This window comes from Panicum hallii, chromosome 6, assembly GCF_002211085.1.
Source record: "Panicum hallii strain FIL2 chromosome 6, PHallii_v3.1, whole genome shotgun sequence".
In the NCBI taxonomy this organism is placed as follows: Eukaryota; Viridiplantae; Streptophyta; class Magnoliopsida; order Poales; family Poaceae; genus Panicum; species Panicum hallii.
The window spans coordinates 1,213,815-1,228,625 of NC_038047.1; the positions used below are offsets into that span (position 1 = coordinate 1,213,815).

The 14,811-nt window shown below is 49.1% G+C and overlaps 2 protein-coding genes across 2 annotated transcripts; one reads left to right on the forward strand and one right to left on the reverse strand.

Annotated features, from left to right (window-relative positions):
* The first annotated feature begins 247 nt into the window (after positions 1–247).
* LOC112896460 (adenosylhomocysteinase-like) lies at positions 248–2,644 on the forward strand. Its single transcript, XM_025964435.1, has 3 exons — positions 248–1,022; positions 1,459–1,995; positions 2,090–2,644. Exons 1-3 carry the CDS (start codon positions 312–314, stop codon positions 2,297–2,299), a joined length of 1,458 nt encoding a protein of 485 aa, XP_025820220.1. The 5' UTR covers positions 248–311; the 3' UTR covers positions 2,300–2,644.
* Positions 2,645–5,003: 2,359 nt separating this feature from the next.
* LOC112896461 (polyadenylate-binding protein-interacting protein 11-like) lies at positions 5,004–10,813 on the reverse strand. Its single transcript, XM_025964436.1, has 10 exons — positions 9,902–10,813; positions 9,670–9,801; positions 7,303–7,347; positions 7,131–7,203; positions 6,934–7,046; positions 6,762–6,821; positions 6,635–6,682; positions 6,444–6,512; positions 5,546–5,607; positions 5,004–5,460 (listed from the first exon to the last, which is right to left on the reverse strand). Exons 1-10 carry the CDS (start codon positions 10,247–10,249, stop codon positions 5,403–5,405), a joined length of 1,008 nt encoding a protein of 335 aa, XP_025820221.1. The 5' UTR covers positions 10,250–10,813; the 3' UTR covers positions 5,004–5,402.
* Between the last annotated feature and the right edge of the window lie 3,998 nt (positions 10,814–14,811).

Genomic DNA, 14,811 nt, shown 5'->3' on the forward strand with positions numbered 1-14,811 from the left:
AACATGAGAAGGAAGAAATTGGAAAGAAGAGAGCACATGGACGGGCCATAGATAAATCCTAGTCACATGTGTGAATGGAAATAGCCCCTTGGCCATCCCTCCAAAACCCCTCACCCTGGCACCCACCCCACCAATGCCCCACTCAGATCCGACGGCCGCTGATCGCCGCTACTGGAATCCAACGGCGCTGCGCCCTCGTCTCTCCCCGTAAAACCATTCCCCATCCTCACCCCACCCCCTCCCTCCCTCCCTCCTCCCCATTCCGCCCGCCGTCTCCTCCCCTCCTCCCGATCCCTCCTCCGCCCGCTGCCATGGCGCTCTCCGTGGAGAAGACCTCGTCGGGCCGGGAGTACAAGGTCAAGGACCTGTCCCAGGCCGACTTCGGCCGCCTCGAGATCGAGCTGGCCGAGGTCGAGATGCCCGGCCTCATGGCGTGCCGCGCCGAGTTCGGCCCCTCCAAGCCCTTCGCCGGCGCCCGGATCTCCGGCTCCCTCCATATGACCATCCAGACCGCCGTCCTTATCGAGACCCTCACCGCGCTCGGCGCCGAGGTCCGCTGGTGCTCCTGCAACATCTTCTCCACGCAGGACCACGCCGCCGCCGCCATCGCGCGGGACTCCGCCGCGGTCTTCGCCTGGAAGGGGGAGACGCTCGAGGAGTACTGGTGGTGCACCGAGCGATGCCTCGACTGGGGCGGGGCCGGCGGCCCCGACCTCATCGTCGACGACGGCGGCGACGCCACGCTCCTCATCCACGAGGGCGTCAAGGCCGAGGAGGACTACGAGAAGACCGGCAAGGTCCCGGACCCGGACTCCACCGACAACGCCGAGTTCAAGATCGTGCTCACCATCATCCGCGACGGGCTCAAGGCAGACCCCAGGAAGTACCGCAAGATGAAGGAGAGGCTCGTCGGCGTCTCGGAGGAGACCACCACCGGGGTCAAGAGGCTCTACCAGATGCAGGAGACCGGCGCACTCCTCTTCCCCGCCATCAACGTCAACGACTCCGTCACCAAGAGCAAGGTGCGTGCCTTCCTTTGCTTGTCCTTGCCTAGATCTGGATCCTTTTCTACTGTTCTTCCACAGTTTACCCTTTTTGCATAATATAGTAGGAGTAGCTCTCTAGAAGTGTGGTTGTTGATAACTGGTATTATATTGTACTATATGGATCTGTGATTAGATCTCTGTTGGACAGATCTGTAGTTAATCGAGATTGATGGTTGGTGACGAAATGTCTTCGTTTTTCCTGGCTTGTTTGTGCTGTCCAGATTCTCTGATATGTGTGGTTCAGTTATCGTGTGGCTCCTAAATGTCACTTGCTATATAGTACCTGTAAGCAACTATAAATTTGTAGCTACAAATATGTTTTCTTCTAAACAGTCTGGCATGTTATTAGCTATGTAGTACTGAAATGCAACTATTAAGTTGACAGTACTGATGTGTTTTTACCTCTGAACAGTTTGACAACCTGTACGGTTGCCGCCACTCCCTCCCTGATGGTTTGATGAGGGCCACCGACGTTATGATTGCCGGCAAGGTTGCGGTGGTCTGCGGTTATGGTGATGTTGGCAAGGGCTGTGCTGCTGCCCTCAAGCAGGCTGGTGCCCGTGTCATCGTGACTGAGATCGACCCCATCTGTGCCCTTCAGGCCCTGATGGAGGGTCTTCAGGTCCTTACCTTGGAGGATGTCCTTTCTGAAGCTGACATCTTTGTGACCACCACCGGTAACAAGGACATCATCATGGTTGACCACATGAGGAAGATGAAGAACAACGCAATTGTCTGCAACATTGGTCACTTTGACAATGAGATTGACATGCACGGTCTTGAGACCTACCCTGGTGTCAAGCGCATCACCATCAAGCCCCAGACCGATCGCTGGGTGTTCCCTGAGACCAACACTGGCATCATTGTCCTCGCTGAGGGTCGTCTGATGAACCTTGGGTGCGCTACTGGCCACCCCAGCTTTGTCATGTCCTGCTCATTCACTAACCAGGTAAATATGTCAACCAATACCCATCTAGTCCTGCCCGTGTTACCTGATGCATCAGCAATTGAAATCATATTGTTAAATCTTGTCCATGATACAGGTCATTGCTCAGCTTGAGCTGTGGAAGGAGAGGAGCTCTGGCAAGTATGAGAAGAAGGTGTATGTGCTCCCCAAGCACCTTGATGAGAAGGTTGCCGCCCTCCACTTGGGCAAGCTTGGTGCCAAGCTCACCAAGCTCACCAAGTCTCAGGCTGACTACATCAGTGTCCCGGTCGAGGGTCCCTACAAGCCCGCTCACTACCGGTACTAGGTTGCCCAGCACGACTAGAAGCTCACTCGGCCGGCCGGTTGTGTTGTGTGCCCGTACGAAGTTCGCTACACCGGCTTGTCAATTATCTTTTGCATGCGTTATCATATTGTGCAGGAGGATTTGTTATGATCATCGCTTGAGCCTGGTTGAGTGGGGAGAGGAGGGTAGAGCTGTTTGCTTTGCGGAAGAACAGTGGCGTAATTGGTTGTAGGGTGAGGCAGCATGCGTTGCCAGAACTATACAGTTTCTGATTATCATTTGCAAGCGATTTGCTCTAGTTATGTGTCTTTCATGAATAACATGCTTTCTTCAAGAGCTTATTTAGTCTGATCCTGAGTTTTCTTACGTCTGGTTAATTGGGTTGTGCCCAGCAAGCTGGTTGGGCCTTCTCAGCTGTCTTCTATTGTGTCTCTGTATGCCGTTCAGGAAATGCATTGATCCATGCCTGTTTTACGAATTATGATAGAATGTGGATGGGTCATATGAGCTTTGCTGGTGTTTTTGAATGGTGTATATGCTGCAGTTGGTTCAGTGTCAACATGGAATGCTTCAGCTTGCCTGTTGGGGGTGGTGTTTCCGTTGTCAAAGTATGCAGGTTCTTTGGAGAAGCTGATCTGTCTGGCCCACTGCAGTCGCTGTTCGAGAACAAGGCAGCAGCTGAATATGGGCGTTTGGATCTAGCGAGGTCCATGGAGTAATTTAATCCTGGTCGATCGTTTTCTGTGTTTCCTTTCTGGGACTTTGTGTAGCTCAGTCGTAAAGTATTTTCCTGGTTTAGATTTCTGGCCTTCTGGGCATATGTGCTGGTTAGGTGGTCCTATGAAATCTGAATAATAAAGTGCACAGGTAATTTATTAGTAGATCAGCCATTGAAATGTTTCCTTGCTCTATTTTCTGTACAGCATTAACATCCTGATTGTTTCTTCTGATAGCAACAATTTTCAGTGCATCGCCTGAAGAAACAGTGGGAATGTCAATAGCTTTCAGTCACTGGAGGTGAAATCATGCGGTTGTTCTACACTTGTACTGGAGGTGATTAATTCATATATTAGTTCTTTCCATGATCTTACATGCTACTTGTCACACCACAGAACATCTCTGTATCTGCTGCTGCTAAACATTAGGTAAGCTCTAAAGCATGCTCCAAAATCAAAGCCCCTAAATCTTGGTGCGACTGATTACAGCAGAGCCTGAAACCTGTGCCAACAGATTGCACAGCACGACACAAAGATCTGAAATGAACAGTTGGGCTGCCATCTTCGTTCCTAAAGCCACATCTGTGTGACTGGACCCTGAAACCAATTACAGTCAATGAAGAAATAAGCAGATACTATGTTCAGAAGCATATTTGTTGTCAAAAGTAAGACATATGACTAGCAGCTCATCAGAATTAGTTAAGAAAGGAACTGGAGAAGTGCTCCTCCAATACATCTGGTCATCTACTTCCTCGCCGGTTCATGGAGCCTGGAATTTAACTAGGATTCAGTAGCATTATAGCACAACTGAACTTACATGACAACTTAACTGAATAAGCAGAGAAACATGCTCCTGCATGTGCAGTATCATCGAATGCTTTATCCTGTAAATATGGAATTAATGTTTCTTCTCTTCTGTCTGGTTTCTCCGTGATCTGAAAGCAGGGGGGCAGGAACCAGGGAGACACTGAATTTAAGCATCGAGTACGTTTTAGTGGTATGTCAGAAGGACAAGAAAGAACAGCCATCGATTTTGTTTTGCAACTGATGGTTAGCCAGCTAGTAGTACTGATGGTTAGCTTGTTAGCCAGGCAGCCCTGGTAGTGTGTGTTACTGTTGGCATGGCCAGGGCGGCAGGGCGTAGTGGCCGGTAGGGGGCAGAGCGTGCTTGCCGGTGCTGACACCCTGCACGTACGTGCTCATGAAGGCTAAAACCGTACTAGGAGTAGGAGCAATGTAGGATCCAAAAACGAAGATCCTCCCTCGAGAAAAAGGCAAATCCAATTCCAAATGGATGGTGGCACCTGTTTGGTGGGTAGGTAGGAAAAGGAAGGATTCATCTCTTAAAATTTTTTCCAAAAGGAAAAAAAATCTCTGAAAGATTCATAAAGCATTCTAAAAACTACATTGCCATACTCGCACAAAATTCTCAGAAGGCCACCTAAAAACGGAACCTTTTCAGCTGGTGTTCACAAATCACAACGGAGACCGATGCAAAAGCTGCGGAGCCCGTGCTGTCGGCTGTTGCCGAAGCTGCCGGCGGTCCCCCGCGCGCGGCCGTTGCTGCGTCCAAACGGGAACGCGAGGCCCTGTGCGCCTCCAAAGAGAGAACTGAAAAACTACGTTGAAGCTTTGGGCCAATGATCCAGGTACCCAAATGCAGCACCTCACTCCCAGATTCAAATCGATAGATCCATGCACGGTTCACTTGCAACAGAGAACTATGCAACCTGACTGGCAATCGCAAGACCGCCTAGAGGAAACTACCACTAACGTTCATCAGTACTCAACAAGTAGAACAGGACAAAATTAAGGGCAGGTTAACAGACCAAAACTGAAGTGATGCAATCCGCATGCAACTCAGTATCTATTGGTTGCAGTTAATATAACACATGAGCAGGTCTCAAACAACTACAGACGCATGATAAAAATGTGCATCACACACAGAAATCAGAACAATGGAGGAGCAGGCACTGGAAGAAGAACAAAAGCATAACTACACGGAAGCATAAAGTAGGGCATAACGGTAAGCGTTCATAATCTCCAAGTAATTCCCAAGTTTTTGAGAGTAGCAACCAAGACACAGCAAACAACTGAACACAGGTAAAAGTCCAGGAGTTTCGCCTTGTTGCATCAAGGACAAGAGATCAACCCCGCTTCCTTCTAAGAAGCTCTCCGCTATGTGCAAGGTAAAAAGGACCCAACCTCAACCCGGAATTTCCCCTCTCTCTGGCTCCGAGCGTAGATACTTTACTCACTCACGGTGGTAACAGTGAAGAAGAAAAAAAAAAGGTCGAGCCCATAACTTAAAAAAGAAAAGACACATATTGCGACTTCCCCCCCTTTCATATATGTCTATCTCTATTATATATAACCAGTGCCATCAGCACCTCCTGTACCTACAACATCTAGTGCATCAGCTGGCGAGGCGCGCGGGGACGCACAGGAGTCTTTGATGGGCTCACCCTGAAATATCACAACAGGCCTGCTCTGTTAATACATGTTAAGGTCTATACTACAGCAAAACCTCTCAAAAGACCAGAGCTTTTACCTTATTGGCAAGGAACCTAGAATCACACCGCTGCAGTTGAGAGCAGCAGTGGCACTTTCAGCCTGATAATTAAGAAACAAACGGATCATAAGATGGGGTCTTAATTCTTCAAAATTAGGGGAAACATTGCATTGGATCAGTAAACTCTGGCTTCACAGATACCAGCATCAGAAGGATAAATACAGTTAGACAGTGCAATGGAACAGATCGGTTGTATAGCAGATAGTAGTGAGAAACTACAAAACTGATGACAATGCTCAGTACGCTAAACATGATGACGAGGAACAAGTATTAACAGTTCTACTAAGGAGTTAGGACCACTTGAAGCTGCAACACGAATTCTTACACAATCCACATAGATTGGCATGAAAAATTAGACATTTGAACAGGAGACCTGGAGCCACCGATAAAAAAAAAAGAATCATTTCACCCAAACCAGCAACCATTCCTAAGGAAATACTATATAACAGGAGGAAATAGTTACAAGTAAATATTTCTTTTAGTAACCAAAACATTCAAGCTCATTGTTCTCCAGTTTTGCCTCAAAACATGGTAGATTCTGAAACTGTTCTCTGGCTAATTAATTTGGATGGTAAGAGCTAAATCTCAGTACATAGGAGAAGTCTAGTTAACATTGGTTTCCATCTCAATATATCTGGTGACCAAAGCTGAACACTAGCTGACTAGAAACTAAAACTGGCCATACCAATTTTGGCTACAAGGACAGTACAGGATCTTCTTCCTCAAGCAAAGTTATGGCATGCTATCCAAGAGCATATTTTTAGCATTTTAGTATTTGGAAGTTCTCAGCCACCAGTAATACTAAAAACATATTAACAATGCATACTGTATGCAACTTTTGGACAAATATGAAAAAGACAAAGGTATGCTGGCTAACCATTACAAACTCCACAAAGGCGATGCGAGTAGAATGATGGTAATCACCAAGCAACCTCAGCCGAAAGACCTGTAGCAGTAAATTGCAATGAGCCAATGAACACTGTGCTGCTTGAATTGTCATTTCTGTGGCATTTAGCATATGCAAACTGTACAGAAGGGAAAAGAGGTTTGAAGTAAAGAATGACCAACCTCTCCACATATAGACTCAAAGAACAATTTCAGATCTGCCTGAGTGACCTGTAGTAAGTGGACATATTAAAATAGAGACATAACAGAAAGGAATACCAATAGATATCATAATTATATGGTAGCAAACCTTCTTGTCAATGTTTGTGCAGTAAATAGTCCTTGCACACATTTCACGTTCGTCATCAGACTGCAGATCACATCAAAGAGGTAAACCATTTTAGAGATAAAATCACAGCAGATCACAGTATGAACCATGAACCTAAGATAAATATATGTTGGTCCCCGGAAGGTTTGCTTACCCTGGGCAGAAATGTTGGGTTGACAGGTGCAATGGCAGTTTTTGATGGCAGAACCCTGACAGGATAATATCCAAGCACAGTCCCTGACAGATTTAGAGCAGCCCTGGCACCCTCTGCAATAGGGATGTTTATTGACCAGTGAACAGTTGGATAACTACACAAAACTAAGAAACTTCAATTATGGTTGGATAAATTACCCTCATCAGTGAACTCAATAAAAGCAAAACGAAGAACTGAATTTGGGTCCCCACACATGCGACAATCCACAACCTTCAGAGGGAATATCCAAGATTACGCACAGTTGCATAAAAACAAATGGGGAGAGACAAATATACGTAAGGTTATTTGCAGTTGTCCCATAAAATGTACCTGCCCACAGTTTATAAATAGCGCTGCCAGGTTTTCTTCAGTGACCTAAACAACAAAACAACAAAGAGAAATTAGCAACTTAACTACATATAATTGCCACTACAACAGTCAATAACCTTAATACATTAACTACATATAACTAAACTCCAACAGTTTGGCAAAAACTACCCTAATACATTACCTAACCTTTTCAACTTCAACTGGCAAAAAGGTAACACTATTGGGTATGACAACAAAGAAAGAAAAGGACACAAACATACAAAACTTCGCCCACAACATTATGTACTAGTGTTGAGAAACATTGACTGATTCTCAATTTCTGAGAATGTTACATAAACCAATTAACTACATAGTAAAAAATAAACTTGCTCATCATACCAGTGGGCCAGGCTGAAACATGTACACTGCAAAAGGTTTCTATGTTCTACATGCAACAAAAAGAAAACCTTTTGTCCCATTAGGCCTTCCTTTTCCGTATTAAGAAAGAGCAGGGCATTGTCCATTAAAGCTTTATACCAGGAGCAATAGCAAAGGTGGGAGACTAAAGATAAGATGTGATCTTGATCATCTAGGTGACCACATGGACCCACCAACAAGAAGAAATTAATATTATTAGGCCTTAAACAATGACTTTGAACAACAGTAGAGAACCAGAGTTTGCGCGAGCTAAAGGCTAAAGCTCAAGCAAACCTATGAACAGGTTGTAGAAAACAACATTAGCTAACAAAGGTGGATGAAATACGGGGCATGCCCCATGCATAGTATCAAAAACTCTCTCCAGCAGAATCATAAGAAAACAACGCCTAGTAGCGGTTCAAAAGAAGATATCCACTATACCAACTTGCTCTGTGTACATTTTTCTCAACAAATTCATTTAAGACTGAGATGGTAACAGCTATTCTGATACTGTAAATCCATTACAGACACAAAATACACAGTTTGCATGGCTAACCCGTAATAAATTAGGAATAAAAATACAAAATACTTCATAAGGTATTGTACTTTGGCTGACAAGACAATGATGCCAGTGAGCAAGAGTATTTCTTCCTACAAAAGCGACCCTGGCATGTGGCAGGGTCGTGTTTTGCAAAGATAGCAGCTTTATTGTTCTAGTAAATACATTCAAAGTATATAAACAAATCCTACAAGGATAAATACATATAACGGAATACAGATAGCCATGCAACACAGGCCATAATGCAGTCATTAAACCTTGCATTAGCAATTCATGCATAATTAAGTATATAGGCATTCCTTTCCAATAGGCAAATATGAGAGATATCAGTCCAAGCTATGACTAACACTAATAATGATGATTACAAATAGTCAAACAGATCTATTCAGCTGTACAACAACAAGCAGGAGCATCAATATGACTTGCATGCTCTTAAAGTCAAGATCTTCCGCGGCATACACGAAAAGGAATGGAGACAACTGTGCGCACACATTGACAGGAATCAAGGAAACATGGTCCTAGCTATTTCACCAAACAGGAGAAGTTGTGAATTGCACTCAAGGATATTTGGAATCCTGGGATAACAGAAGGAATTCATAGAGCAGGGGATCCTAGCATTTCTAGGAGTAACTACAGCAGTCAACAGGGCATGGTCTGGCTACTTATGTTCTTTCCTGGTGTCACTCCATAGAAGGAACTTCAAAGCAGGGCTCTTGAAGGTTACACTGCCTCCTAAAGAAACTCCTACTACCATATAGGTGATCAGGCTATCCATAAACATCTTAGATAAAACCAGTAACATGGTAAACAAGAAACGCCATGACACAAACGGCATGCATGCTGCAGACAGAAGCACGTGACCAGGAAAACCAAGAAAAATGAACCACATTTCATCACAGAAGAACCATACTAAAGGCTCACTGCAGGCGCAGCCAAGCACATAAAAGGCAAAACAGGGCATACAGCTTTCCAGATTCCGCACGGAACAAATGGCCAGCGGCGGCAAAATATACTAGCAGAAAGTGGCATCCAAATCTACCAAAGCAACAGAAAAAAGGATGGCTCATACTCGTAGCAGCCGCACCTACGTGTAGGTGGTGGCGTGCGCTGCATCCCAACCTGCCCCTACCCATCCCCCCATCAAGCCATCGCGCAACATCATCTGACTGATGCCGTGATCTCATCCTGGTCAGGAGCACCCATGGACACAAGTGACCGAACCCAAATCTAACGGGAGTAATCACCACGAGAAGTGCACAAAATAAAAAAAAAATACTTCGAATTGCATCACAGATGGATTTATTGGTAGGTAGGCTCGTAGCGGAAGAGGGAAAGATTCCCAATTGGTGTGATTAAAAGCCGCAAGAGAGAGAAATGGATCAGGGAGTGCGCGGATCCGTGCGGCGACCGACCTGGTGATCGATGTCGGAGACGTAGACGGTGCGGCGGATGACCTCGTCCCGCTGCGCCATGCTGGTGCGGCTGTTGGTCCGGCGCCTGCCGGGGTGGCCGTGGCCGCCGAACCCTCCGGCTCCCCCCTTCTTCTGCAGCGAGCGAGCGAGCAACCGGATCATCACCACCGAACGTTGACACTGGAAACAGAGGAGAGGGCAACGAAATGAAACGGGATCGGTGGTTAGTTACCCTGCCGCGCCCGGCGGGCCCGTCGGCGACGGCCGGGAAGCCGACGACGCCGCGGTGGCCCGGCGAGGCGACCGCGAAGCCGGCGTTGGCGGGGTAGTACCCGTAGGCGGCGGGGGAGAGCGGCGCGGGCACGGGCGCGAGGGCGGCGGCGCCCGGGCCGCCGCCGCCGCCCGCGGCGACGGGGGAGGCGAGGGAGGGCGGGACGAACTCCTCCGCCATGGGGTTGAGCTTGGAGAGGAGCTCCTCCAGATCCCGCATCTCGCGCTCCCCGGCGTCGGAGCCGGAGCCCGGCGCCTCCTCCGGGCGCGGCGCGGCGTGGTCGGCGGCGGCGGCCTCGGCGACGGCCATCGGAGCCGGGAGGGTCGGGCGCGGGGGGGAGGAGCTCGGGAGGAGGGGAGGGGCCGGGGTTCTGGAAGGTTCTGGGGCGGGGTCGGAGGCGCCGAGGCGGGGGCTGGCGGGGGTATATATAGAGGCGGGCGGTCAGGCAGGCAGGCAGCGGAGGCGGATCGGGGGAGGGGGAGCCAACGCCAACCGGGAGGGAGGGAGGAAGGGGGTGGGTGGGTGGTCGCAGGGTGGTGGCTAGGCGCGCATGGCCCGTCGATCGGCGGGGTGGTTGCTGCGCCTGCGGCCGCAGCGGCAGCGGCAGCGGCAGAGCAGAGCCGACCGGCGCAGGCGGAGAGCAGGGGAGGAGCAGAGGAAGGACGGCAAGGTGGGGAGATGCGCTTGCCGGCCTCTCTCTCTCTCTCTCTCTCCTCTGCTGTTGCTCGCGGGGCGGGGAGGAAGGGGGAAGGGGGTGGATGCTTTTCCGCTTTGCCTTTTTTGGGCGCCTGGGCTCCGGTACGGCGGTGCCGCCTGCCTCCTTCCTCCTCCCCCTCTCGTGCGCCTGTTCCCTTCTCGCCTCCCATTGCCCGCCGGGCCTGCAATTTCGCGGGAAACTCCCCGCGATACCTCCTATTCGCCCAACCGTTTCACTCAGCGAGGGCTTATTTGCATTCCACTAATGACCCGCCAAAATTACCGTTGCATTTGCATCATAAAACATCGCAGTTCGTAGTACGTCGCTGCATTCCATGTAATTTATGATGTCATCACTTACCATGATGAACATGAAGAATCAACAATCAATTGCTACATGCATGGGCATCTTTTGCCGGGAAGAAAGTATTAATGTCCTCCTACTATAGCGACTCATGATAAGAGTGCTGAATGCATGTTAAAAAAAAATTAGGTACGGTATAGTAATCCAAAATATTTGCTGACTGTACAGCAAAAGGACACACGAGGCATTGATGTTCCATATACACGACTAAGTGAGAACGGGATAAAGATGGACGGTTACCGCTCCCCACGTATCTTCTCGTCTCGGTTTCGATTAACACGTACGAAATATTCTGGCCAGTGTGAATTCCATTTGCAGGTTCTCTGGAGCTAAACTGAAGTTCCCTGCCTATGGACAAAAAGAAACTCTCTCGAATCACACCAGGAAGTTCGATCCGGCGCAAAACCGAGAAACTGCGAGGGCTTATGCCGGAAACGGGAGGTGACGAGGAAGGTTGTTGCGTTCCGTGCTCTGACTCCTGTCCAGACGAGCAGAGCAGCACAGCTCGCCCCGGCTTTTCATCAAAACTGGCAGCAGCAGCAGCAGCAGCAGGGCAGTTCGTTCGTTCGTCCAGCGGGCCTCATCCCGGCGGCCTTGCAGAGGAGATAGAGAGAGAGGAGGCGCCCAGGCAGTAGACCCGGCTCTGCGTCGGCAGCCGGCGTCGTCTTCCCCGGAACGCGGGGCGCACCCGCGCCATGCTGGCCTCACCGTGGAACGGCTCGTTGCCGATCAAGTTTTCCTTGGCCATCTTCTTCTCGTGACAGTGAATCGGACGGTTTCCGAGTTCGTGTATTCAAAAAGAAATCCGCATTTCGAATTTGAAGTTTCTGAATTCAAAAGGAGGCCTGCCATTGCCGAGCGGCAGGGGTTGGCCCCGGTCTGCCGCGGCGCGCTGTTCCACCGCCATCGATGGAACATCGGACACTTGGCCCTAGCGGGTTGGCACGGTACGCGTGCGTACGCTGCTCAACCTGCAGATGGACGGAAGGGATTCCACCTGTGTTCATGGAGATCATGAGATCGTGATGCTAGCTAGGATCGATGCCACGTCGTCCGGCAGACCAACCACGCTGCTGCAAATGTCCTGGATGCATCGGGAGCACGAGCACTGCTAGAGTGTTTATGTTACTTGTCGAATGTGATGAGCTTCCAACCAATCCACAGATCAGTCTTCCAAGTCATGGCAGCAATGGTGACGACAGCACTAGCGGCTCGACACTTCCCCGAGCCATCGGCCCTAGCCCAGTCAATGGCATAGCCCAGTCCAGGGAAAGAACTACTACTAGTAGCCCAAACCCAACCAAAAAAAAAAGGTGTGGCCGGTAAGCCAGACATGGGCCTGTCCCAACCTATTCTGTCGGGGCACGGCCCATGAAAAACCTCTGGAGCCTCGTGCGGACCGCAGGCAGTATCAATCGTGCGTGTCAGCCGTGCGCCCCCCAAGAAACGTGCGGCGAGCGGCAGCGTCCCCGACCCACCCCTTGACGTCGTCCGCTGCATCGCCGACCGGGCCGCCACCGAGTGCCGCCCGCGGATCAAGGTCCTGGAGTTCGACCTCGCCGCCGCCCAGGGAGGCCGCGACGGGTGCGAACGAGCTTTCATCTCGCGAACGGTGAACTCTGTAATTTCGCTGCTTCGTGGAGTAATGAAGTTCGGGCAGATGCCCCTGTTGGGAAAAAAGGGAGGCCGCGACGACGACGACCACGGCGTCGGCGATGCTGATGACGCGGAGGAGCATGCTGCTTGTGATGGCCACTCTCCAAGGGTGAGCATCTTCGCGGAGCCGTTGGCGCTGTCCGAGTCGGTCGGAGGCTCGGGCATGCACGTGGAGAACCACCTCGTGCTCGTCGACGGCGAGCTTTACCAGATATGGGCGGCGCTGGTGGTCGTGCAGCCAGAGGAGGAGGAAGACTCCGACGACGAGGCAATTATGATGCATCGTCATCGCATCGAGGAGGCCGGCGCCGTGAGGTTCGACCCGCCGCGGAGCACGTGCTGGGCGGAGGCGGCGGATCTCGGCGACTGGGCCGTGCTCGTCGGGAGGAACGAGACGGTGGCCGTGCGCGCCGGGGACGTGCAGGGGTTGAGCGGCAGCTGCGTGTACTTCATCGACAGCAAGCTGGACGGGGTGGCGTGCGCGTTTGACTTGAGGAGCGGACGGGCGGAGACGGTGGGTGGCGACATGCTGCGAGAAGCGTGCTCGTCGATGGCGCGGCCGGCGGCGCCGGTTTGGTTCCTGCCTTCGTTGAAGTAGGAGGCGCAGCTGCACGATAGTCTCTCTGCTACCAAAAGAAAGGCTAAGGGGGACGTTTTTTTTCCGTCGTCGTCCCTGGTGCGACCGTCGCCCGCCTCGCGCTAATCGTCCCGCCGCTAGGAAATCTCGGCCGCGTGTCTACGAAATCTCAACTCATGGTTGACTTGTTGTCAGTTGTTTCTGCTTAAAATGGAATTATCTGATGCCATATGTGTGCTCTTCTGGTTCATTTGCAGTGTTTTCTGCAGTTTCTGGGCTCGAGTTGTCGATGGAAAAGGAGCAGCACAAATGTAGGTTAAATCCTTTCTTTGGTTGCACGCTTTCCACTACATGGTACACAGTTGAATTAACAGTAGCCGATGTTTCGGTTACAGTTGAATTCTGTTAGTTTCAGTCAGCTTAATGTTTATATGTTCAATTGTGCCATGCTTATGAGATGTTCGCTGCAACAAGTTGGGTTTCTTTTTGCACCAATAGTATGCATTTGGCTTCTCTGCATAAGTGCAATAGGCCTCTACAATTTCATCCATTGGCACCACCATGTCTATCGAGCCCTCTCGCCATACTACATGTATCAATTCCTCAAGAAGACTCAAACTGGTGGCTGGCCACTGGATGTTAATGGGTGGAATCTTTCTACGTGTAACATGTACAGATACGCTATGCTGTTGTTGCCTGCTATTTGGTTGTGGCCCTACTTGAATTGAAATGTCATAAGGCTAACACCTTTTTCTATTATTGTTGAAACTTTTGTGCTCTGAAGCTATGTATGCAGATCTTGGATACTTCTCACAATCATCAATTCAGGTATGAGATGAGTCTGTTACAACTTACAAGAACATAATGCATGTTTTGTACGAAATGGGAAAGTTGCTCTTTGCTGTACTATTTCTACATATCATGAGCATTGCCCCTCTGACAGGCAATGCAATTGTTGTGTATCTTTAATGCCAATTTGGACCTTCAAATTCACCTTTGACAACGCTGTAGCCTATACCGCAGCTCAATAATCCTTTTTCCCATATGTTCTTTATTATACAACTTCATCCTTTATGGTTAGCTACTATGCAACAGTTTGATCTTTTACCATTGATTAAAAGGAGCACTGAACACAAGCATTGATATATGATAGTTTCATATATATGATTAAATAATTTATTATGACTTGGATTGCTTGATTGATTAAAGTTGGACTGCTTGTTTGCATGATGTTGCCAACTGCATCCGCCCTCTCCGGTTCCACCACAAGTGTATATCTATAGCAACATGTTGATATTCTTCTTGTGTGCTAAACTCTTAGAATAAGCTTTGCGTCCGATTTTGCTTTTGGAGAATGCCGGAGACAAGCAAAGCTCTACAATCATATCCCTATTACTTTGGGTTTTAGTTTTTTTTCCTTCATGATTATGAATGTGATGGCTTATTACGTATTTTTCATGAATTTATGCCTTGCAGATCAGAAATGGGGGGCGCGTGTTTCTCTACATAACTCATTGACGGTGGAATCTTCAATGTCTCCAAATGTGAGAACTTCATGAAGGAAGTTAGATTGGATGA